The sequence below is a fragment of the Pelodiscus sinensis genome, chromosome 1, assembly GCF_049634645.1.
Source record: "Pelodiscus sinensis isolate JC-2024 chromosome 1, ASM4963464v1, whole genome shotgun sequence".
Lineage (NCBI taxonomy): Eukaryota > Metazoa > Chordata > Testudines > Trionychidae > Pelodiscus > Pelodiscus sinensis.
Genome location: NC_134711.1, coordinates 239,809,709 through 239,834,727, shown reverse-complemented (window position 1 = coordinate 239,834,727; position 25,019 = coordinate 239,809,709). Strand labels below are relative to the sequence as shown.

Here is a 25,019-nt window from a genome sequence, read left to right as displayed (position 1 = left end):
GCCATGGCCAGGGGCAAGAGCTGCTATAGCCCTGGCCGACACTCCCTGTCCCAGCCCTGCTGTGGTTGTGGGTGGCGGGGGCTGCTCTGACCCCAGCCCCACTGCAACTGGGTGGGGGGAGGGCTGCTTCTGCCCTGCCACGTGCTCTGGCCCTGCCCCACTTGCAGCTGTGGGGGGGGGAAGCTGCTCTGGTCCCACCTGCAGGCAGTGGGGGCTTCCCCAGCCCACCGCATCCATGGGGAAAGGAGTGTCTGCTCCAGCTGGGTTTGCTGTGGTCACAGGCAGGGTCCAGCAAGCCAGTCAGGTTAACCAGTTATCTTGTAAGCAAGCTGATAAATCACCTGCTAACTGGGTAACCAGTTAACCTCTTACGTCCCTAATTGACCATTTGTAAATTGTGAAAACCGAGTCATGTTCTTTAGATACTTTATTCATTCTTGGGGAAGGGCAGAAGGGTCAGTGCAGACATAGCATACTAGGGATGTGAAATTCTCTAAGTTTAATCAGTTAACCATAAGGTTTAATCAGTTAACAGGATCCCACGGGCAGAAGGCCGCTCTGGGATGGGTGGGGGCCCAACCAGGCTGGAGCAGCCATCTGCCTGCATCAGGCAGGGGGCTGTCAATTAACCCTTATATTAACTCTTGTCCAGATCTCATAATCCTTTAAGCATGAGGTTTAGCATCCGTTCCAAAATGTGTTCACATTAACTGGATATTCTCATTATCCATGCATGCATCCACTCCTTTTTGGATCCTGCTAAATTCTTGGCCTTGAACAACTCCCAGTTGTAATTTGTTTCTAAACTCTAATTCCATGCAGTATACAAAAGCTTTTAATTTAATGTCCTTGAGTTATGGGACAGGGAAAACAAAGAGTTTCCTATCGATCTACAGGAGACAGCCTCCATGCCACTAATGATTTTTTGGGTACCTCTGTGAACCCCTTTTAATTCTGCAATATCCCTTTTGAGATGTGGTGACCAGAACAGCACACAGTATTTTCCATCCCACTCCTTAAACATTTCCCACTGACATAGCAGGATTGTGGACAGTGCTTAAGTCAATGTAAATTGCACTGCTTAGAGAGGTGTCTTAGTTACATCCCTGAGAATTGTAAATTCACTGACTGAAGCGGTCAATATAGACCAGCCCCATTGTCTGTACTGTGACTTGGCAGGCAACTCTCTGAAATGAAAATATTTACAATCACAACAAAACCTTGTTTCCAGAGATTTTTTTTTTAAAGCAAGCTTTCTATTCTTGTCTCCAATTCCACCTCCAAGATCATCTTTAAGAGAGAGTGTTCACATGGAGTAACTCATTCTACAGAGAGAAGTCAGCTTTGATGCCTAAATAAGAGGACACATTGAAATTCAGGGCATGTTTATGATTCCCTTTCCCCATCATAGAAGAAATCTGCAAATGCAGAAGAAAAACATTACAACTGGCTCCAGGATGAATATTTTTTGTGCTGGGAGAAATCTATTCTCATAAACAAACAACAAAGTCAAAGGGCTAACTATCATGCCTTGTGATTCCTGTGCAAACACATGACGATCCAGTGATCAGTTCATTAGCCAGCCCTCTTTGTAAAATATTATTGCATCAGCAAATACAGTGTGTGAAATATTTTCCATTAACTTGCAAGTCTGTTACTTTGACAATGAGCCAGCATTAGAAGAAACATCTAGGCCAGTGGTTTTCAAGCTAGGGGTCGCAACCCAGTACTGGGTCACAGAACGTCAGGCACTTGGTCTTGTTGCTGCAAGTAGGGTTGCCAGATGGTTGAAACAAAAATACCGAACATCCCCTCTCCCCCCCCCCCCCCCCCCAAAAAAACAGGAAAAAATTCTGTTGATAGGGAAAAAAACGGAGGGGGGGGAAGAGGGGAGGGACCAAAGTTGTTGAGCACAAAAAAAGGGGGAGGGGGGGACTCCAAGGACTTAAGCCAAAATACAAAACAAACCAGGATTAAAAGCATGTCCCCTTTAAGAGTTAGTGCAGGGATAGGAACAGGGGAGCGGTTGATCACTAAGACCCAGGGGAAAGCATTGCTTCCCCTAGGTCTTTTGGCCAGCAGCCATTTTGTGCTGACAGCCTTGGGGAAACAGGTAAGCATGGGGGCTGGGGCCAGGGGGCTGAGGGTGTTGGGAGCCAGGGGGAGGCCGGGCCCTGAGTGCTTGTAGGGTTGCCAGGTACCTGGCATTTTCACCTCCTAGCCAGGGAAATTCAGAAGATACCGGACATTTTAGGTATGTGGTATTCTCTGAATTTTTTTTAACTGGACAGGAGCTGAAAATACTGGACAGTCCTGATGAATATTGGACACCTGGCAACCCTAGCAGCAGAGCCTGCTACCCAAAGCAGAAAGGCAGACCCCAGGGCAACACAATGGCAGGGTGGAGGGTGGGGCAACCATGGGTAGGAAAGTGACTTCCCCATAGCCAAGTCTCTGAGTGTCCCAGTGGAAAAAAGGAAATTCCACCCCACTCAGTTTTGGCTGAGAGCCCATGGAAAACGCCTAAACAACCACAGAGCACCTATGGGTTTCTGTCCTGGACTACGGCTCCACACCCTGCTTGAACAGCACTCAGGTGACAGGGCTTCTCCTTCTCCTCCCCAAGGCAGAAGCAACCAACTGAAGGCTCCCAGCCCCCGATCGCGCCCCGCCTGCCAGCTACTCCCCCCGCCAGGCTTCTGAAGAGACCAGAGGCTCCCAGCAGCCCCACCTCCCAGCCTGGGAGTCACAGCTGGGAGGCAGAGCCAGGATCGCGGCTGGGAGCCTGTGATTGCACAGAAGCCTGGTGAGGGCAGGGGGAATGGCTGGGAGTCCTGGACACTACACGTGTCCGGTATTGTCTGATTTTTTTTAACCGGGCAGAGGACGCAAATACCGGACACCTGGCAACCCTAGCTGCAGGATGATCAGTAGGGGGTGCTAAGGCAGGCTTCCTGACTGTCCTGGCAACGCAGACAGCGCTGTGGCCCAGAAGTGGCCAGCAGCAGGCCCAGCTCCTGGGGGGCACGGAGGAAGGGGAAGAATGCATAGGGCTGTGCACGCTGACCCTGCCCTGAGCAATCGTTCCACACTCCCATTGGCTGGGAACCTGCAGCCAGAGCGCCCTCCTACAGCCCAAAACGCTCATCCTCAGTCCCACCCTCTGTCCCACCCACACTAGCCAAATTGTGTTGGGCGTGGGCATCAGTTTTCTTCGACTGGGTCATGAGAAAAAAAAAAAGTTTGAAAACCCCTGCTCTAGGAAATGCATCTAGTAATTGAGTAGTATTGTTGTTGCTGAACATTACATTCCTTTAACTATCAACAGCACACATGCAAGTCATATAGGCTACGTCTACACTGGCATGATTTTCCGGAAATGCTTTTAACGGAAAAGTTTTCTGTTAAAAGCATTTTCGGAAAAGCGCGTCTAGATTGGCAGGACGTTTTTCCGCAAAAGGACTTTTTGCGGAAAAGCGTCCGTGGCCAATCTAGACGCGCTTTTCCGCAAAAAAGCCCCGATCGTCATTTTCGCGATCGGGGCTTTTTTGCGGAAAACAAATCTCTGCTGTCTACACTGGCCCTTTTGCGCAAAAGTTTTTTGGAAAAAGACTTTTGCCCAAACGGGAGCAGCATAGTATTTCTGCAAGAAGCACTGATTTCTTACAGTAGGAAGTCAGTGTTCTTGCGGAAAGTCAAGCGGCCAGTGTAGACAGCTGGCAAGTTTTTCCGCAAAAGCAGATGATTTTGCGGAAAAACTTGCCAGTCTAGACATAGCCATAAAGTATAGCATAGCGACAACATTTCCAAAAGAAATTAGTAGCCTCTCAAATAATAATTGAAAAGGCCAGATAGCAATTTTCCATTTAAACAAGCCAGGCTTGTGTAAGGCCACCAGAATTTCAATCTGCATTTGAACTCCGGTCTGCACAAGATGAAATCAAACTCAAAGCAGCACACAGCCAACTCAGAGCAGCTCAGTTGTGTTCCCTGACATGTGTCAGCTACCCAGGAAAAACAGCACTATTTATGAGGGCAGCAAGAAGAGCAGGAGTGAGGGCAGCAGAGGAGGGGGGAGGGAAATGGGCAGCAGGCACCAGGGGAGCTGATAGAGTAAGGGGAGGAGAGAGGGCAGCAGAGGGAAAAGGTTGAGGTTCATAAGATATTTATTAGTAACTTGGGTGCAACAGTGGCACATCCAAACAAGCCACATGAACTCAGTACTGGTGCACAACACAAAATTCATTCCACTCACTGGAGGAAATTCTTAGAGGGAACACTTCCCCCAGCCTTCCCCTCCCCCTCTCCCCGAGTTAATGTGACACGAATTGGGTTAATCCAATTGCAGGATAGTTGCATGAGGGGTTCAGTGGGGGCCAAACTCATCCCTATTGGTAGGAGGATGGTGGAAAATTCTCAGAGGGGGTCACACTGACACCTTTTAGTCAGGGGCATGCCTAACGGGAGTCAGGGGGTGTGGCTAATGTGTCCCTAATTTTGGTTCAGAAAATATGGTCACCATAGGTATAGATCATGAGTCACTTTCAGATTTAACTAGAATAAATGGTGGATTCTCTGTAATATCAAGTCTTTAAACCATGATTTGAGGACTTCAGTAATTCAGCCAGAGGTTCTGTGTTTATTACAGGAATTGAGGGCAAGGCTGTGTGTCCTGCAAGCATGCAGGAGGTCAAACAAGATGATCATGATGGTCCCTTTGGGTCATAAGGTCTATGAGACTGCTGAGTCAGGGCCATGACCTCTCAGGGTGAGCCTGCCAAAGAGATTACTCAGTACATCAAGAGGAGATAAGAACTTGTATGTTTTTTCAGTATAATTCCTTTTGACTTTCAGAATGTTTTCAAACAAGAGTTTCAGCCTTGCTAGTCGACAGATTCCACATACCTGTACTCAGTAGGCTGTGATAGTGCTATCTACAAAACTGATAGTTTCACATTTTGGTTGTTTGACTTAATGTGCTGTTATCAGTCGTTGTCTGTCATGGAAATTCAACTCTTCCTGGAAACAGATATTTGATTAGTCCTGTGCCAAAGCATGCCTTAGTAACAAAGCAGGATGTGGAGGTTCTAATGGCTAACATGAAGCATATCTTACATGACTCTGGAGAGCAGTGATTAACTTGACACAGCAGCAGTAATATATTTTTCACATCTGTCCTCCTCTTGCCATCAGAGTGATCAGTCAACTTATTGAAAGGCTCTCTCTCGCCCCTCTTGTTTCATAATCCAAAGCTTCTTTAGGATTTTTTTAAACTACAGTCTGACAAATCTATACATAACCCTAGATGAGGTATAAGTGTGAAATACCATACTTTTGCCATGAGCAGTGATACTACCAAGAGAATCTCTTCATATTTTCCCACTACAGTACTTCCTTGCTTTTCTCTCTCTTCCTGGTACTTGTTTTATCATATTAAATTTGACTCTTATCTCAAACTCAAAGACAGCAGTGATGTGTAATGAGTATATTGATTTAAACATTAAAAACACTTGTTATTGACACACAATACTGGGCTCATTTTAAAATACTATTATAAAAACAATGGCAAGATTTTATGGTGTTTGAGGTTTGTATGATGGGGTTCAAGATGTCTAACGAAGTTACAGAATTCTTACAAGTTAGCTAAAGAGAATTTCAGCTTAACAGTTTCAATAAATTCTACTGGTCTAGGAAAACAAGCTGTCCTCAGGTCCTTCTAGTTGCACACCTCATTGCTGTTGGATACACAAATAGCAACAGCTTTTCAAAGCATCCATCTGTGGCTGGCCAAGAGACTGTAAGCCATCCTATCTCGCACCATCTCTGCCACAGCAGATCAAGTTTGTGGGATCTCCAGACAGGATTGCTGTCACATTCTCTTTAGCCATGATCATTGCAACCTTAGGCTGCGTCTAGACTGGCATGATTTTGCGGAAAAGTTTTTCCGTTAAAAGTATTTCAGCAAAAGAGCGTCTAGATTGGCATGGATGCTTTTGCGCAAAAAGTGCTTTTGCGCAAAAGCATCCGTGCCCAGTATAGACATGCTTTTGTGCAAGAAAGCTCCAATGGCCATTTTAGCCATCGGGCTTTCTTGCGCAAAAAATTAAGGTGCCTATCTACACTGGCCCTCTTGAGCAAGTATTCTTGCACAAGAGGGCTTATCCCTGAGCGGGAGCGTCAAAGTATTTGCGCAAGAAGCACTGAATTCTTACATTAGAACGTCAGTACTCTTGCGCAAATTCTCGCAGCCAGTGTAGACAGGCGGCAAGTTTTTGCCAGTCTAGACTCACCCTTAAAGCTTCAGGTGATCCAGGAAGCAACAGCTTACCTACTTGGCAGCACTGGTTACAAAATGTCTACACTGCATACTAAACCAGTCTGTGGGATGTAAGCTTGTGAGCTTAGTGCATGGGTGTCCACACTGAACTGTAAGCCTAGATTTACAATTACTGAACTGGGGTCTCATAACTGTGCTAACATATCCATACCTCACTACACAGACCTTCTGCCTTACTTTTGTAGCTTGACCTGTATCCATGGAGCAAAACAGAGTCACAGTAATGATTTTGGTGGCTGATGTATATACTGTCCTCCTTGGATCAGCAGTGTGTGTCCTCTCCAGGAGCACTTCCAACAACCGAAGCGGGCCGTGCAGGGGGGTTGAGAACCAAGGCTCTCAGCTCTGCATAGTTTCCCACTGGGAGAGGGGAGAACAACAGCCTGGGCTTCTCAGCTCCCCACCAGGAGTGAGGCGGTAGCTATCTAGGCTTCTTGGCTCCCTGAATAGGGAGCAGGGCATGTGCAGCCCAGGCATCAACCTGTCCAGGAGCGAGGCACCCAGGGGCAGCTGGACTCCTGAGCAGGGGCATAGGAAACAGCCTGTCTAGAACCAGGGAGCTGGGATGAAGGGCAGGTGGGTTCTAGCTGGAGTCCATCACCAGTCCAGGCTTTCTTGTCAATTTCACAGCTCCAGCAGGAAGCCATGAAATTGACAAAAATGACAGGCACCTGCTGATGTAAGTATCAGTTTCTATCACAAATAATGCATCACGCTAGCTACACGGACATAAGCCCTACGCCTCCTGTGGAGGTGAAATTGTATCAGCATAGTAGGGTTCTTATACTGGCAAGAGCAAGGCTGTAATGTATACACTGACATAATTAGGTTGAGGTAAGGCCTAACTATATAATGGAAGATTAATACTATGACTTGATTTGCAAGTCTGCCTAGGAATGTCCTCCAACTTCTATTTTGGTTATTTTCCCAAATGGGTGTATACATGCAAATATATCTAAACTGAATTTAACTCTGTTTGATTTCTACCCAAGATATACGAGTTAAATGTGTCACAAACAACTTTTTAGAACAGATAGATAATGGAGTAGAGTACCGGAGGAATTTTAAACTCACCTTCACTAAGCTCACTTGGCACTCACCCAATAGCAATACTCTATAGGAAGCTAACTCACTATAAATATGTTAGAACATCGTCTTAGAATCACGTGAGTTAGAAACTTCAGTCTAAGGGGCTGCTTATGCGAACAGCGGGCTAGTAATCTAGCCCAATTCCTTTTGTAGGCCAGCAGGACCTACGAATGTTCAAACTCAGAACATGAGCAAAAAAGAAGCAATATGTCTTGCGTCACTCAAGAGTTGTTTTTCCTATTGCATATAGCTAAAAGGGTGGTAATGAGGCTTAACCAACCTCCAAAGAAAGTTCTTCCCATTCCTCAACTTATAAAACTAGAGGATACAATGCAATGTGGGACTAAAACAAGGTGCGGTGGTGATAGAAATCTAGAAAAGACCAGGGTGGGAACTGGAAAGCAGTCATAGAAATGTATGGCTATGGGACCTCAAAAGGAAATCTATGGGGCCTCAAAGGGAAATCTATAAGAAAGGACAGGGAAGCAGAAGACAACTGAGAAAAATAATTGGAGACTGGTCTTACTAAAGCTGTAATTAGTATTTCTTCTGCTGAAATATAAATTCCATCTATCAATTACCGGCATTTACACAGGTCTGTCACATTAGAGATAATCAGCTACCCCCAATACTACCACATTAAGAAAAGTCAGTTCTGTAATGGACTCAAGTGTTGCAAGACTTTTTTTTTGGCGGGAGAGGAAGTCAAGTTCAGAAGAGAGAGATAAGAAGCTTGAAATAGATGCAGATATTGGTATGCAATCTTCATCTTTGTTTAACTGCATATTGCTATATAAAATCAGAAACACAAATATAGAAAAACAAAATAAATCAGACAGTGTTTGATTACTTATCCAAATATTTCTCCTTAAAATGTCAGCAATTTCTTCCCCACACACAGTTCAGCAAAAGCCACTTTATCGGATTAGATGAAATAATAAACTTTATGTCAAGAAGACAGTATATTTATTGCACTGGTATTGATGAAACATACGGAAAGTCACTAGACTTTCCTATTCATGCTTAAGCATCACCAAATGGAAACTAAGGTATTGCATGCTATTGCAGTTCCCCATTTTTGGCAGTTTTACAAGCATAAACTGTACTAGAGGTTTTTTTTTCCCCCCCTCCTTGGACAACATTCAATTAAATATAAAACCTTGGTCTCGCTTCAGTGGTGATAGAAGTTCTTGAACCTGTACAAGTTGTTCTAAAGAATGATTTAGTATTAAAACACACAACAGTGTTCACTGAACTTGAGTCATTGTTCAAATCTGATTTTTTGCCTATTTTCCATAGACTGCATATTTGTCTGATCATGGAAACCATGTTGCAATTAAAAAAAAAAGTTCCCCACCTTCCAACTAGATACATGTATTTTATTGTAATTTCTACTGTGACTAGGTAAGTGTCTGGCACTGGCCTTTCAGAGAAAGGGTTATGACTATATTACAGCTAGATAAAAGTGAGGAGATGGGGCATATTCACTACCCCCTTCAATTTTATCTAAATTATGTATCTAAATTGCCCAAAATATCACAGAGGCAAGCACCTTACAAATGCACATAATAGTCAAACATAAATTCATCTCATTTCAAACTTGCTACTTATAAAGTTATTACATTAATGCCAAACTTGCTACGCATCAGGCATATAGGAAAAAATAATCCCTGTTACAAAAACAACAGGATGGGGGAAGCTTAAAGGCTACCATACCATACTAAACATAACACAAGGCACATATCAGTTCCTCTCCCCACTGGTGTGCCCCCATTTGGCATCTTTGGAACTTATCAGAGAATTACTAGACTATGTTTTTTCGCCACTCTCATCTGAGGAAGTGGGTTTTGCTGGCAAAAGCTCTTGGTACTATGTATATGCATATGTATATTTGTTAGTCTCTAACTTAAATTAGAACAGTATAACAAGCGCAACAGATGTTCATGCAACTAAAGAAGACAGAGACCCATTTTTTAACAGCATGAAAAAGTTCTCCCTCTGAGACAGGATACATCATGTGACAGCCACTTAAAACCTGAGCCAGGCTTAACTGTGTTCAGCTGGCAGGCAGGGAGCTGTCGAGTACCCTGCAAATACTGACCACAAACTTCAATGCAGCCGCCAGCGCTCTCCAAGCACACAAAGGGGGCTCTGCCCAAACACCACCTCTAGTACCAACACCCAACCCTCACACCGCCCTGGGTTTATTTTTGTCCCTGGCCCGAGCCTTGGGAGCTCAGCTGATCTAGCTCCAGGCTACTGTGCAGTTGCTCTCCAGCCGCCCGGAGAGCGCCAGAAAAAAGGGGGGGAGGGACTCGCTTTTTTCGTGTGGTTTACACTCCGGGACGCAGCGAGCCGGGGTCGCCAGGGTGCGGGGGCTCCAGGCCACCCCCAGCCGGTGGCTCGCAGGAGGGGGGTTACCTGCAGTGTCCCAGATGGAGATGTTGTAGGGCCCCCACTGTTTGAGGTAGAAGGCGCCCCCGACCGTGCTGATGGTGTCCTGGAAGCGCCTCTCCATGTAGCGGTGCAGCAGGGAGGTCTTGCCCACGTTCATGTCCCCCAGCAGCACCACCTTCCCGTCCGGCTTCTTCATCCTGCGCGCAGCCCGGCTCAGCCGCCTCGGCTCCGCGCCCGCATCCCGGGCCGCCAGCTCCTGCGGGGCCACTGGCCCGGCCGCCCTGCCAGCCAGGGGCGGGCTCGCCCCGCCCGCCGGAGGGGAAAGTTGGGAGGCTCCTGCCTGGCCCTCTCCTCCCCTTGGCCGAGCTCCCGGCAGGACGGAAGAGGAAGCCAGGAGGAGTCAGAGCAGGGATCCAGCCCAGCTGGGCCACGTGGGGCCAAATTCAGCTCCTCCTCCTCCTCCTGCGGCCCCTGGGCTGTCCCCTCCCGGTGTGGTGGTGGTAGGAGATCTACTCCGGCAACTTTCTTCCCAGCCGGAGCTGAGTCATAAATCCCCTCCTCTTCCACTGAGCCCAAACAGGGAGCAGTACCTAGCCACCATGCGTGCAGCCTAGTTCAGCTCCCAGCCCCCTCGGTTTGCATCTAGGTAGGTGTCTGAAGTGAGTCTGTAACTTTAAAAGCAAGGAGTAGTCCTGTGACACCCAGGGCTGGCCCACCACATTTTGGCACCTGAGGTGGGGAGCTCTAATGAGCCCCCATGTCCCCTCTTTTGGGCCAAAATTTTGAAAGGTCTCAATTCTGCCTTTTCCTGTTCTACTCCTCTCATGGTACTACTCTGCTACCTACATATGCACCAGCAACAGACACAATTTTCTACACTCTGGGTCCTAGTGGCACCTCCCCCGTCCCCACAGTCTAGCACCTGAGGCAACCACCTCAGTTCACCTCACAGTAGGGCCAGCCCTGGTGGCACCATAGAATCTCTCTCTATATATAAAATCATGAGCTTTCATGGGCAAAACCCACTTCCCCAGATGAGCATCTATTTAGAGCTCTGATAGAAATGTAGCCGTGTTAGTCTGGTGTAGCTGAAACAAAATACAGGACTATGTAGCACTTTAAAGACTAACAAGATGGTTTATTAGATGATGAGCTTTCGTGGGCCAGACCCACTTCCTCAGTGGAAGAAAATAGTCACAACCATATATACCAAAGGATACAATAAAGTGCTACATAGTCCTGTATTTTGTTTCATTTAGAGCTCTGTATCTCACTTATTGTCTCCATGTCTTCCTGATGTTCTCCAAAGAAAGGCCCATGAAGAAGTTGACCATTCTGTGCTCAGGCCAGAGTTTCGGTGATAGGCAGTAAATAAGGCCATACATTGAATGATGAGCATAAAAAAGAAATAGCGATTAGATCCTCCATTAGTGAACACCACAGGCTCGCCTGTGTGATGAAGGAAGGGCAGGGGTAGAAAAAATAGGATGTTATTATTTAATTAAAAAAATATGTCCCTCAGATTCTCAGAACCCATTACACATGTTAAATAATGAAATAATAAGCACAAGGAAAAAATTAGAAATCCAAGGAGGGTATTAACCTACTTCAGAGTTTTTCTTGTGCTCACATGGTCAGCAATTTTTTCCTTCCATTCATGCATTGGATTCAAAGGCCACCAGAGCTAGCAAACTGCAAATCAGACTAATCCTATCCAATCTCCTCTACAGTGTGGAAAGTAAAGGCAAGAGTGTTAGCCTCAATTACGAATTTTCAGGAGGAGTTATGGGTATCAGTGTAAGAGGAACCCTCCACCTTATTTACATGATAGATTTTTGTGTGATTGGCCTACAAGTAGCAAATTTTAAATTTTTAGAGTCATTTAGCTAGATCTTACCTGTGTAAATTTGGCTTAGCACCATTTACATTAGTTGAGTTATACTAATTTACCTGAGGTTCTGGCTCTTTATCTTTGATCTCTCTTGCAGTCCTGGTTTCAAGCAATTTCAAAAGCACATTTCAAAGGATCATAAATATTTTCTAAAATCTTAGGCTATGTTTATTTATTAATCATGGGGGAAAGCAACAATATTTTTAAAATATAACCCTCTGGTTGCTAATTTTTCTCTCAGTAGCACATGTGCAAACAACCTCTTAAATAACAAGGGAACACATACACACAATCGTATGTTTGTACTGGAATTGCTAGGGTTCTTCTAGATGGATTACATTTCACATTTACAGAAAGTTTTGGATTTTTCACTTACCCTTTCCTATTACAAAGGAAATAGTCCTGGGGCTGCTTTTTTTTTTTAAATCACTAGTAACAAACTTTGCTTATGTTGCCTGCAAACTCTTAATCTTGCAAACTTTCCTTCCAGAAATAATACAGTTTTACTCAGGGGGGCTGGAACAATTTGTACAGTGGGAATGCTGAAAGCCACTGAACCAAACTGCAAACCCTGTATATGATGGAAACCACTGCATGCCAGGGATTGCAGCAGTACCCCTGTACTCCTAGATCCAGCACCTATGTTTTTACCATAAGCATTAACTACATTCCTAAAGTAGAAAATCTGAAGATATTTCCCCCTAAAATATGCCAATTCCTAAGGAACAGTGGAGGGTGAGCTAGACAGCTTTAAAAACTTATTCTAGAGGTCTTTAAGTAGCACTGTGGAATGTGACTCAAGGCTGGGTGTGAACACGATGGATTTTTGTTTTTATTCTGATTATTATGGGAGGGGGTTGCTATGAGGAAAATAACCTGGTTCTCATTTCCTGCCCAGACGCTATTAGCTCCAATCTTTGGAAAGGGTAATTCATTGAATCAAAGTGCTTTTCCAAACAGCATAATGTGGTTACTTTTTGTTTGGTAGCTAGAAGGTTAAAGAGTGGGAAGAATGGAATCTGAGGGCTTTTTTAAAAATCAACCTACAAGGAAAGCGTGCAAAGCAGCATGCTATTAATGTTGTATTAGTGATGGATTAACAGCTAGTCGGAATACACAATGGCAAACTAATGAGTTGTTTGGACAGCTTGCCTTTGTACGTCTTGGTATCTGAGAAAATAAACCAAGCAAAGATTCAGGCCGAGACAGGAACTTTAATACTTTGTTAGATTTCTATGGTTTCATTCTACATGATCTGAATTTTTTAGAAAGACGTAGGATCTGACTTACACAATGAAATGATGCACAGCTGACTGATTGTCAGCAGTAGGTTTCTCCCTTCTCGCCCAATATGGTTCAGCTGCTAGTGTGGATATGAAAAAACTATTTCCAGTGTTAACCCGGAAAAGCATCAGTCAGACCTGGTAGAACCTGGCCTCAATTGTTTTTTCATAACAGTGCTGCTCATTGTCAGGAGGAGAAAGCTACGGCCCCTTGTTGGGGGCCAGGAGTTATTTTGTTGTCAGGAGAGCTATTGGCAGATTTGAACATTAGGACCTCTGAAACTTAGTATAGGAGCTTCTACCCTTTGAGCTAAAAGCTAGCTGTCTCTTAGCCCATGTTGTAGAGCTCTGGTCACCAACCCGTCGATCATGATTGACTGGTCGATCCGAAGGCCCCGACCTGTTGATCGCAAGGCGTTCAGGGCCCCCCCATTACCCCCAATCCCCAAGGAGCCCCCTTCCTACCTCCAGCGACAATGGAGGCAGCGCCGGCTTCCCGCAGGGTGGACGGAAGTCCCGCAGCACCCTGTTCCCTGTCCCAGCACCCACTGGCACCCTGTTCCTGCCCCAGTACCCTGTCCCCTGCCCCCACTAGCACCCTTTCCCTGCACCCACTGGCATCCTGTCCCCTGCCCCCACCAACACCCCATCCCCTGCCGCAGCACCCACTAGCACCCTATCCTCTGCCCCACTAGCACCCTGTCCCCTGCCCCAGCACCTACTAGCACCCTTCCCCACTACCATGTCCCCTACTCCCACCAGCACAATTGGGGCCCCATTAGTGAGGCTAGGGGGGTTTTGGAGGAGGCGTTTTTTTTTTTTGCATCTCACTTATGTGGCCCCAACTGACTTTTCTGTGGATCAGTGACCCCTGATTCAAAACAGGTTCCCCGCCCTTCTCGTAAATAAAGACAAAGCTGAAACTTTTTATGTCTGACATAATATTTTATTTAAAAATTAAGCCTGGCCAACAAACCCCCAATTGGGGCTAAGCCCCCATCTGACCGCAGCATCATAACACTTCTGTATCATAACACCCCACCCCACCCCAAATCATAACACCCCACCCCACCCCAAATCTGAGCCTATCATACACTGGAACCTCCTGTCCTGAGCCTCTCACATCCCCAAACTCCTGCACCCCCACAGCCCCACAACACCCCTGCACCATCCACACACTGCAAATCTGTGTCCTGAGCCCATCATACTCCCAACCGCCCTGCTCTTTCGGCAACCCCTGTATTCCTCGTTCCAGGAGGAATGAGGGGGCTTCCAAAAGAAGAGACTATTCCAATATTTGGCCCCGTCTAGACAGGCCACATGTTGGAAAAACCTCTTCCAACAGAAGAATAGAAAAAAAAGCGGCAGTATAGCTGTACCCTGAGAGTGTATAAGGGCTGGGGATAGCAAGTGATGGAGAGGAGAAGAACAGAGAGAGCGGGGCTTCAAGAAAGGGGTGGGGTTTTGGGGGAAGGATGGGGTAGAACTTGGCTTGTTCTGACATTTAGAAAGTGATCTTGGGCATAAAAAGGTCAGAGACCACTGCTGTAGACGTCTCTTGTTCTTATCTCTTGCTGTGGTCTAGGTGCCACTGCATGGGACAGTGAACCACACTAGGGCTATGCAAGGGTTCTTGTGCAAGAAGAAGTCTTGCACAAGAAAATGTCCACACTGCCATGTGCACGCTGTGCTTTTGCACAAGAGCGCCCATGGCAGCGTGGATGCTCTCTTGCGCAAGAAAGCTCCGTCGGCCATTTTAGCCATAGGGCTTTCTTGTGCAAGAAATCCCTGCTGAGCGTCCACACTGCCCTCTTGCACAAGAGCTCCTGCACAAGAGGGCTTACACCTGTTAAAAAAGAGCATAGCTCTTGCACAAGAAGCCTTCTCTTACCACGCCGTACTGTAAATTTCCTTGCGCAAGAGCGGGCGGGCGGTGTAGACGCTCTGCGGATTCTTGTGCAAGAACGGCCATACTTATGCAAGAAGCCGCGAGTGTAGACATAGCCTAGGTGTGTGGGCTGCACTATGTCAGCAGCAGAGTGTCTCCAACAAAATGCTGTCCACACTAGCACTTTTTTCGGTAAAACTATCATAGGTCAGGGGGTGGTTTTTTTACATCCTGACTAAGAAAAATTTTACCAGTCTGAGTGCAATGTAGACATAGCCTCCTTTAGAAAGTGTGAGCTTTGCCTACACCCTGCACTCCCAACTGCAATAACTTTTTAGGGGACTGACCGAACAACAAAGGCAAAGACATTCATTTTCCTTCCTCCTTATCTCATCTGGCTTTCATGGTATATAGCAGCACAAGGAATGCAAGATAACTCTGTGTTTGCTAGGTACAATGGGATATGTTGAACTCCACACAGCAGCCTTCTTTATGAATTTTCCAGCTTCCGTTGGTTTTAAAGATTAAACACTTCTCCAATATTTTTGCATGAATGTTCAATGACATTACTGGGTTCTGTGTGGCTATAGGAGCCTACATACAAGTTTTATAAACTTTATAAACATAAAATTGCTTTTATTATTATTTTTAATCCTGTTGGCACTTCAGGGTATATATGAGAGTGAGCTAAAATCTGACCTGGCTCACATATTACCAGGAGAATAGTTAACCGACATCCTAATCCTACAACTGAGGTCACTGTCAACAAATCTTTGCTACTATGGGAAGCCCCGTGAGCTCTAGTTGCATGTAGGGGTTCACCCTCATGAATCGGATTGCAGGTTTGGGGCTTAAGTTCTGATGGCAGAAGCTTCATTCCTGATAGGTGGTCCAGAAAAGAACACAGCTTGACTTTTAAATCCCAGGTTGAGTTTGCAGCTCGAGCAGTGAGACCAAACCATAATTTTATTTGTCAATTGACTCTGTAAATCATTAGGAGAAAATAAACATGGACACCTAAGATGGCATGTTTACAGAGTCATTTTTCAGGGTGGAACTGTGCTTTCAAGTAGCCCTGTCCAGAGCCGGTCTTAGGGGCAGGCGAGCTGGGCAGTTGCCCAGCACCGTCATTTTCAAGGGGCCACCGACAGAGCTGGTCTTAGAGGTGGGCCGCAACAGCATTTTGGCCTGACCTCCCAAATCCTCCTCCCTCCCTCCCACCCCCCGCCCCGCCAGGATTCCCTGGTTTCTCCTCCACCCTTTTTTTCTTTTGCTTGACAAATTTTCATCCAGTATTTTTTTTAAACCATCTTACAATCCTATGGGCGAGCCAGGCAGTCACCTGAGGCCGCTAATTGGTTAGGACCAGCCCTGGCCCTCTCTTGAAGTCATTTTGGTCAAAACCTTGAGGAACCTCCCCGACCCACACACACACTTTTTCCAAACTTTAAACCTTGCCACAAGGATCTGGAGCCGCAGCCATCATCCTTCCAGCTGAGAAAATTCCTGTGGAACCAAGCTGCTCAATAGTGTTCCTTATCAGTTAGAAAGGTCTCTGCTGCTGAATAATGCAAGTCAGTCCTGGACTAAGAGTGAGGCTATGTCTACACTACAGAGTTTTGTCAGAAAAACAGCCATTTTTCTGACAAAACTTGAGTTATGTCCACACTGTAAGCGTGTTCTTTTGACAGTAAATCAAAAGAACAGAAGGCTTTTTGCACAATTGGTAATCTCATTCTATGCGGAAGAAGCCTTTTTGCGAAAGAGCTCTTTCTTGAAACGGCGTGAGTGGATGGGGAAGAGGGAGTTTTTTCGGAAGAAGAGGGAAGCAGAAAAAGCATAGGTGCCCTGGTGGCCATTCTGTCCATAGCAATCACTGCTTACATGCGAGATAGCATCCAGGCAGTCCGGATGCTATCTTTCGAAAAAGCGCATCGCTTTTTCAATGTGCTTTTGCAGTGTGGACGCTCTCTTTCACAAGAAGTTTTTTTGGAAGATCTCTTCCGAAAAAAGCTTCTTTAACAATAAGCCTGTAGACTAGATGCAGCTTGAGAGACGAAGTCCAGACATGAATCAAGTTTTGGCCTGCACCTAGCAGTGTCACCAGGCTGGACACACTCAAAATGTTTTTCGCAGGAGGAAAAATCCACTCAGGTCCCCATTTTTTTCCCCTTCATTTCCTTCAACAAGTATTGTCCACTTCTGCAGTATGCAAAGCCTGCAGCCATGTGCCCTCAGAGTTGCAGGAGCCTGTAAATGTCAGAGATAATTTTCATTTGCATTTTAAAATAAAAAGAAACATCTGTCCCTTTTCAGTACAAATGTTAGACCCTTCAAGCTGTAAACTCATCACAGTTCTTTACAGTTTATCTCAACACCTTTTTCCTGAAAAATCCAGGGCTATTCATGATTTTCCCTTTGAACTGTGTTTGCTGCAGATCTTAGTGGTCCCTCCCTATACAAGGACAGAATCTGAGGCAATAGCATTGATTTATTGGAGTGAACAGTGGTCATGGTGGTGGCTTAATGATGTGTGAGACAGGGTGTAATTGATCTGTTGGTAGAGGTGAATAATTTATGGGGGAATGGCAATTGGCCAAACACTGAAATAGACTTGGCTTTTGAGAAGAAGTGGCAGAAATAGTACTGTATTTTTGACATAAATTAGTACCGTATTTTCCGGCGTATAAGGCTACTGGGCGTATAAGACGACCCCCTAATTTTTTAGTTAAAAGATAGGGTTTCGTCTTATACCCCAGCGCCCCTCCGCCTCCCCGGCTTTGCTCCCGGTGTCCCTGGTCTGCTGGAGACGGTCCCCAGCAGACCAGGGACACCAGGAGCAAAGCCTCTGAGGATGCCCCGGCAGCGGGACAGCCCCGGCTTCCCCCAAGGCTTTGCAAAGCCGCAAAGCTGTATACCCGGCGTATAAGACGACCCCCGATTTTTGGGGGATGTTTTTTAACATCAAAAGTCGTCTTATACGCCGGAAAATACAGTAAGTTTAGTCCTCAGATGAGAAATCATGGTGAAAATTTTTCATGACTTATTTTTGATTCATTTTCATATTATATACAGAGTGCTGGAAGATAACAGGGAAGAGAAATTATCTGCTTTGACAGTAAATCTAGAATAAGGCATGAAAAATGTCCACCTTATTTCTACTGTTGACTTATATTTAGCTTGTGGTCCACTACGACCCCCAGATTCCCCTTCCTAGCTGTCATTTCCCATTTTGTAAGTGCACAACTCTTTGTGCCTGAGTAATTTGTATTTCTCCTTATTCCTGTTCATATTGTATTCAGAGTGCTGGAAGATGACAGGGAAGAGAGAAGTGTTATATCAGATTTTGAACAACTAACTAGGACTACTTTGATTAATTGCCAAAATAATATATTAGACAGGCAGAGAGAAAGGGTATGTCTACACTACCACCCTAGTTCGAACTAGGGTGGTAATGTAGGCAACCGGAGTTGCAAATGAAGCCCGGGATTTGAATTTCCCGGGCTTCATTTGCATCTAGCCGGGCGCCGCCATCTTTAAATGTCCGCTAGTGCGGACTCCGTGCCGTGCGGCTACATGTGGCACGGACTAGGTAGTTCGGACTAGGCTTCCTAGTCCGAACTACTGTTACTCCTCATTTCATAGGAGTAACGGTAGTTCGGACTAGGAAGCCTAGTCCGAACTACCTAGTCCGTGCCACATGTAGCCGCACGGCACGGAGTCCGCACTAGCGGACATTTAAAAATGGCAGCGCCCGGCGAGATGCAAATGAACCCGGGAAATTCAAATCCCGGGCTTCATTTGCAACTCCGGTTGCCTACATTACCACCCTAGTTCGAACTAGGGTGGTAGTGTAGACATACCCAAACTGTATACACATACACATTACAAAACCCAACTAAAAACATAAGGTTTATAATACTAATTCCAAGCATAATGTCAGACTAACATCACTGCATCTGACCTGGTGCAATACTGTAACACATGCAGAGTGTTGTAAACCATAAGAATTTTCTGTTTCTGTGAGTCTTTGACACTAAGCCTGCTTCCAAATCGCAGCATATTGAACAGCAATGTTCCTAGGAACATATTTCTCTCTCTTCCTTTACAGTGTGTTTTCAGTTTCAGGATGTAGAAATTCACTGATAATTAATTTTATGAAAGCCTTTCTACTTTGCTTTTACCCCTTCTTTCTTAACCAATTCTCCTGCTATTTCTCATGTTTAGTAATACTGTACTTTACACCACAAGTAGCCTCTGACATCAGTGAGCTCTTTACTGAGTAAAGTGCTACTTAGCTCTAGTAAGAGTGGCATCATCCATCCCTTAACCTGTTCAAACACTTTCCCAATGTACCAATACCTATGTGATCTTTCTCTAAGTTTAAGGTGAACCCCCCTTTTTTAAAAATGTTATGACAAAAGTAGCCAAACATTTACATCTCTTCCCTTGCTAAAGCAGGAATTCCACATTTTACCCCTATTATATTAAAGATATCCTCTATATAGCTACTTCATGAGAAAATTTGATGCAAGTCATGATTGGTCATGGGTGGTTGTTTTTCCATGACACTTTAATTCCGAGTTGCTGTGAAACATGTGCTACGGTTTTGACACTACTCCAGGGTGCTGATGCTGATGCCTTGGAAACCTGGAAAGATGTCCTAGATGGAAGCCTGTTATAAATATTGCCCTTGTTAAAAAATAAGTTGCTGTGATAATTGCTTTGGTTGTTTCTACGCTGGCCACGGTATTGACAAGACTATTTGAAGTCTGAATTCTTTCTTCCATTTAGAATGCCAAGTGGGGAATCCAGATCTAAGTTACCTGTCAATTTTCTTGTTGCCTTTAGTAGCATTTATGTGGGACTTTACATCTTCAAAGCATTATAAAAACATTAAACCAAATTCTGAGGTGCTAATTTTAACCTCACTGAAAAGTCAGTGAAATTGCTGAGGTTGTAAGTCAGTGTCATATTTGGCCCAAAGGCTCATTAATTCAGATGTTTAGCCATGGGCAGGCGTGACAACCTTATGTCACTCATGCTGAAAGCAGCTATTAAATAGCATATCTCTGTAAAATATTTTAGCGAGGCGAAAACTCACTATGAAAATTGATCCAGAATAACAGAAGATTGTTCAAATCAGTTTGAATGATTAAGGACTCTAAAGATACAGAAAATGCAGGATTTTCTGTATCTACCTCAGGTTGTGGAATCTGTACAATTATTAGCACTTGTTGCTATTTGATCTAAATCAGTAGTGAGCAATAACCGGCCTGAGGCCAAATGTAGTTTACCAGGGTTAGCCCTTAATTTACCTGCGTCTCCACAAGTACAAGCGCTTGTAGCTTCCGTTGGCCATGGAGCACTGGCAGCTGGATCCCCGGGTCCTTTAAATCGCTGCTGGAGCATCACACCATGCATTCCGGGCAGCACTAAGGGCTGGGGGGAGACCACGCAACACTCCAGACAATACTGGGGGCCGTCTGCCCTCAGCCCTGCCCCTTCTGCCCTCCACCCCATCTCTTCCGGGTAGGGTTGCAAGATATCCGGTTTTTTACCGGACAGTCCGGTATTTGCACCCTCTGTCTGGTAGAAAAATTCAGAAAATACTGGACATGTGCAATGTCCAGTATTTTCTGAATTTCCAACTGGCTGCCGGACGGAAGCCTGGCGGGGGCAGGTGAGCAACTGGGAGGCGGGGCCGTGATTGGCGCTAGGAGCCTTGTGGTCACGTGCAAAAGCCGGGTGGGGCAGGGCAGGGCAAGGGCTGGGACTCCCAGCCACTCCCCCCGCCCGGCTTCTGCACATGACCAGAGGCTTCCAGCGCTAATCGTGACCCCGCCTCCAAGCTGGGAGCCTCTGGTTGCGTGCAGAAGCCAGGTGGGGGGAGCAGCTCCCAGCCCCACTCCCACCCCTGCCCCCGCCTGGCTTCTGCTCACAACTAAAGGGAGTGCCTGCCAGGGGCGTGGCCCGAAGGACTCCAGCTGTGGCCAGTGGCTGCACCCCCCTCCCCGGGCAGATCTGCTTCCCACCCCCCATCCTCCGGGCCCTCCTCTCCTCCCATCCAGCCCCGCGGACACCGCCCCCCCCCCAGCTCTGCTTCCTGGCTCCCTCCCCTTCCTCCCAGCTACCCCCGTGGCCCCTGGACACTCCCACCCGCCAGCTCTGGTTCCCGCCCCCGCTCCCCCATCCTCCCTTCCTCCCATCTAGCCCCGCTGCCCCCGGACAACCCTCCCCTCCTGCCAGCTTTGCTTCCCACCTGCCCACCTCCCAGCCAGCCTCGCCCCACTCCCAGCCAGTTCTCTCCCCCTCTCCCCTGCCCACGATCAAGTGTGTCCGTTTTTTTGGCGGGGTCTACCTGGCAACCCTACTTCCGGGAGTGTGGAGCCATCCCCCCACACACACACCTTGTTCAGGGGCCTGCGGAGGCTGTTGGGATTGCTGCTCCCCCCACAGCCTGGAGAGCAGCTCTTTCCCTCTGCCTTGGAGCTGTCCCTTAGGAGCCTCCTGCTTGAGGGCATGGGAGGGAGAGGAGGGGGCCATTGATGTCAGTTTTTCCCTCCCCCCACCCGTGTACCCTGTCCCCACAATGCGGGGACAGGGAGTACAACGGGGTTTGGGATAGAGAGAGCTTGCTGGCCGCTTTTAAGAGTAATGCAGGGCCAGGGTGGGGGTGAGGTTGCCTCAATCCCACTGTGTTACTGCCCAGGAACCAGGTCAGAGCTGCGCGAACCTTGGACAGAAGGCCTATGCAATGAATGGAGAGAGACAGGCACTCAGAACTTCAATTCACTAAAGCCAGCATGCTGCCTAAGCTAGCCTGTGTGGTAAGTCCTGCCCAGTGGAGCCAGAACAGGGAGAAGCAAGGGCAGGAGGCCATAGCCCTCCCATTTTTTAAATGTGAATGGGCCTGTCCTGTCCACTTTTCACCAGAGCAGACCCAACCCCCTTCCTCTCTTCTTCCTTCTGAGGCCCCATGCACCTTGCGATGTAGGAGGCCCCTGTTTCAAATGCCTTTCCTGTGTGAGTGGCAGAAGAGATTTGAAGAGGGGTCTACTATCTCTGAGGTGAGTCCTCTAACCATTGGGTTATGGGATATTTTGATTTGATCATTAATTTTTACAATAATAACAACCTACTGATTATTGATCATAGTTTTTACTACTTCCTTCCTTCCACTTTTCAATTTTTATAAAGATTTTTCTGTTCATCCCTTTATTTAGATTTTTTGGGTAACCCAGGGTGACTCTTTTGGTTCCACTTGTTTTCACACTTGCAAGTAATTTAAAATCACAGACTACATGAGCTGGAATAAGTGATTCATTTTTCAAAGGGCTAAAATAAACATTAACACAGAGCTCTTAAATGTGCCATGGTGGCTTAACAACCAAACAAAAGAAGCAGTGAGAGATAAAAAGGCATTGTTTAAAAAGTGGAAGTTAAATCCTAGTGAGGAAAAGAGAAAGGAACATAAACTCTGTCAAATAAGGCATAAAAATATGAAAAAAGCCCAAGAGGATTTTTGAAAAACAGCTACCCAAAAACTCAAAAAGTAATAGCAAAATTTTTTTATGTACAACAAAGCAGGAAGCCTGCTAAACAACCAGTGGGGCCCATGGACAACTGAGATGCTAAAGGAGCACTCAAAGAGGATAAAGTCATTGCAGAGAAACTAAATGAATTCTTTGCTTCAGTCTTCACGGCTGAGATGTGAGGGAGATTCCCAAACCTGTGCCATTCTTTTTAGGTGACAAATCTGAGGAATAGTCCCAGATTGAAGAGGTTTTGGAAGAAATTGATAAACTTAACAGTAACAAGCCATCAGGACCAGCTGGCATTCACCCAAAAGTTCTGAAAGAACTCAAATGTGAAATTGCGGAACTATTAACTGAGGTTTGTAACCTATCCTTTAAATCATCTCCTGTACCTAATGACTGGAAGATAGCTAATGTGATGTCAATATTTAAAATGTGCTCTAGAGGTGATTCTGGCAACTATAGACCAGTAAGACTAACATCAGTACTGGTCAAATTAGTTGAAACTGCTGTAAAGAATACAATTGTCAGACACATAGCTAGGGAAAAGTCAACATGACTTCTGTAAAGGATGCCTTTTAATCTACTAGGGTATGTCTACACTACCACCCTAGTTCGAACTAGGGTGGTAATGTAGGCGACCGGAGTTGCAAATGAAGCCCGGGATTTGAATTTCCCGGGCTTCATTTGCATCTCGCCAGGTGCCGCCATTTTTAAATGTCCAGTAGTGCGGACTCCGTGCCGCGCGGCTACACGCAGCACGGACTAGGTAGTTCGGACTAGGCTTCCTAGTCCGAACTACCATTACTCCTCGTGAAGTAAGGTTTTGATCCCTTTTGGGGGTTGGATTTCCTGGGTTCTGTGCCCTAGGACTGCATCCTCCCAGAGCTAAAGTGGTTCAGTGTCTGCAAGGGCCAGTTACCCCAGTTCTGTACTTTGTCTGGGGGAGACTAGAGGATCTGGCAGGGTGGTGGGGATCCTCAAAGAGCAAGAAAGTGGGTGTCAGTGGCATGATCAGCACTCCCGGGAATAATCCTAAGGGGACATCTGTGACTGCACCCCTGTCACAGCAGCTTCCTCTTATCATAACTTAAAGCAAGGCGAGGGTTTGGTTGTACCAGAACAATGGGGTGTGCCTATAATGTGATTGTTTCTCATAAAACGGAATGGGAAGGGTCTGCTAGCAGGGACATTTATACTGTATAATGATCACAGGGGGCAGCAAAGGGCCAGAGGTGGAGATTGGGACAGCTCTAACCCCATTGGGACAGCAGACGGCAGGAGTGGAGAAAGGGACAGCTGACTACTATATATTTGAGAGAGTTTGTGTCTGTCTGTCTGTCTTCCAGCCAGTAGACATGCACCCTTCCCCCTAGCTGTGCCCACTGCAGCTGCAATAGCCATGAAGAGGCGCTTCTTACCTGTCCCTAAGCTGGTGTGGTGACAGAGGGCTGGGGTAGTCCTCTCAACAAGGCATCCCGTCCCCACCACAGAGCAATTAATTAAATGAAAAAAAACAAAAATGATTTCAGTTACGAATCTAAGCAATGCCGGGTAAATATATGACAGCTATTTTGTTGACATTTCACAGCCATCAGAACAGTAACTGTTTTGTACTTCTAGCAAACTTAGAAAAACTTTCTCACATTGGCAAGTACTTAGTCACTGTGGTAGTAACACTGAAGTCAGTGGCATTACTGCTGTATGTTCTCACAAATGGGAGTAATAATTTCATAAAACTAGCTCTTAGGTTTTCCTTGAACTGGCATAATTTCCTCTTTACTTGTGACAAACCACAATGTTCTTCTATTATATAACTGTATGACCACAGTTGAAGTAACTAGCATATTTTTGATTCTTTCACAACATAAAGGCTTTCATTTTGTAACAGATATTCCTAGTGGTTGCATTCATTCTGGTGTTATTTATTAATTATTCTAAGTTTATTTAAATAAAACAGTAGCAAAAAAGCGCCTTTTCTATTACTTGATGCAATTTTTATATTAATAAATTAGTACAAATTGTTAATAAAACTGGACTTAACCTGTTATCCTTTCTTTATTTATTCTGCATGCAAGTAACAGTACTTATAGCTTTTGAAATCTTTTTTTTAAACTTTCCAAAGGTTTCAGTTCGCAAAAAGCTGAGCACCTCCTGTGAGGTGCTAAGTGCAGCCAACTTCTGTCGTCGGTAGGAATATTGGCCCAGATTAGATCTGAGTGAATTACAGTGTTAAATTGTTTGTATTTTAACATAAGCAATAGGCCTAAAACATGTGACCAAAAAGAACAAACCCATGAGAAAAAGGAATTGTTTGTGTTAAACCTTTAGTAACCTTGGAAATACCAGTGCTAGCTTATTTAAGGTTTGGGCTAAGCAATAAAAATAAAGAAAACATGCTTAATTGGGCACCAGGTGCAATAAATAGTTGGTTAGAAATACTTAGTTCTGTAGTTGGGAAAAATGCAGCAAAATAAGATAAAAAGAAAATCCTGAAGAGAGCAAAGTGCAGCCCTAAATTGTTTCCGCTGACTTTGGCTAAGGTCCAAGGACTAACAATCAGTTATTTATTATAGTGTACTAAGAACAAGGACGC

The 25,019-nt window shown here is 45.6% G+C and overlaps 1 protein-coding gene and 1 long non-coding RNA gene across 2 annotated transcripts in view; both read right to left on the bottom strand.

Moving 5' to 3' along the window:
- The window catches only part of RAB20 (RAB20, member RAS oncogene family), a 37,139-nt gene extending 26,828 nt beyond the window's left edge, over positions 1-10,311 (bottom strand). The window contains exon 1 of the mRNA XM_006119696.4: positions 9,848-10,311. Within this exon, the coding sequence (XP_006119758.1) occupies positions 9,848-10,019 (172 nt within the window). The 5' untranslated portion in view covers positions 10,020-10,311. The remainder of the gene's footprint in view (positions 1-9,847) is intronic.
- Positions 10,312-16,143: 5,832 nt separating this feature from the next.
- Positions 16,144-24,317, bottom strand: LOC142827057 (uncharacterized). Its single transcript, XR_012901431.1, has 3 exons — positions 23,845-24,317; positions 20,204-20,327; positions 16,144-17,135 (listed from the first exon to the last, which is right to left on the bottom strand). It is a non-coding gene; the product is annotated as an uncharacterized LOC142827057 (long non-coding RNA).
- Between the last annotated feature and the right edge of the window lie 702 nt (positions 24,318-25,019).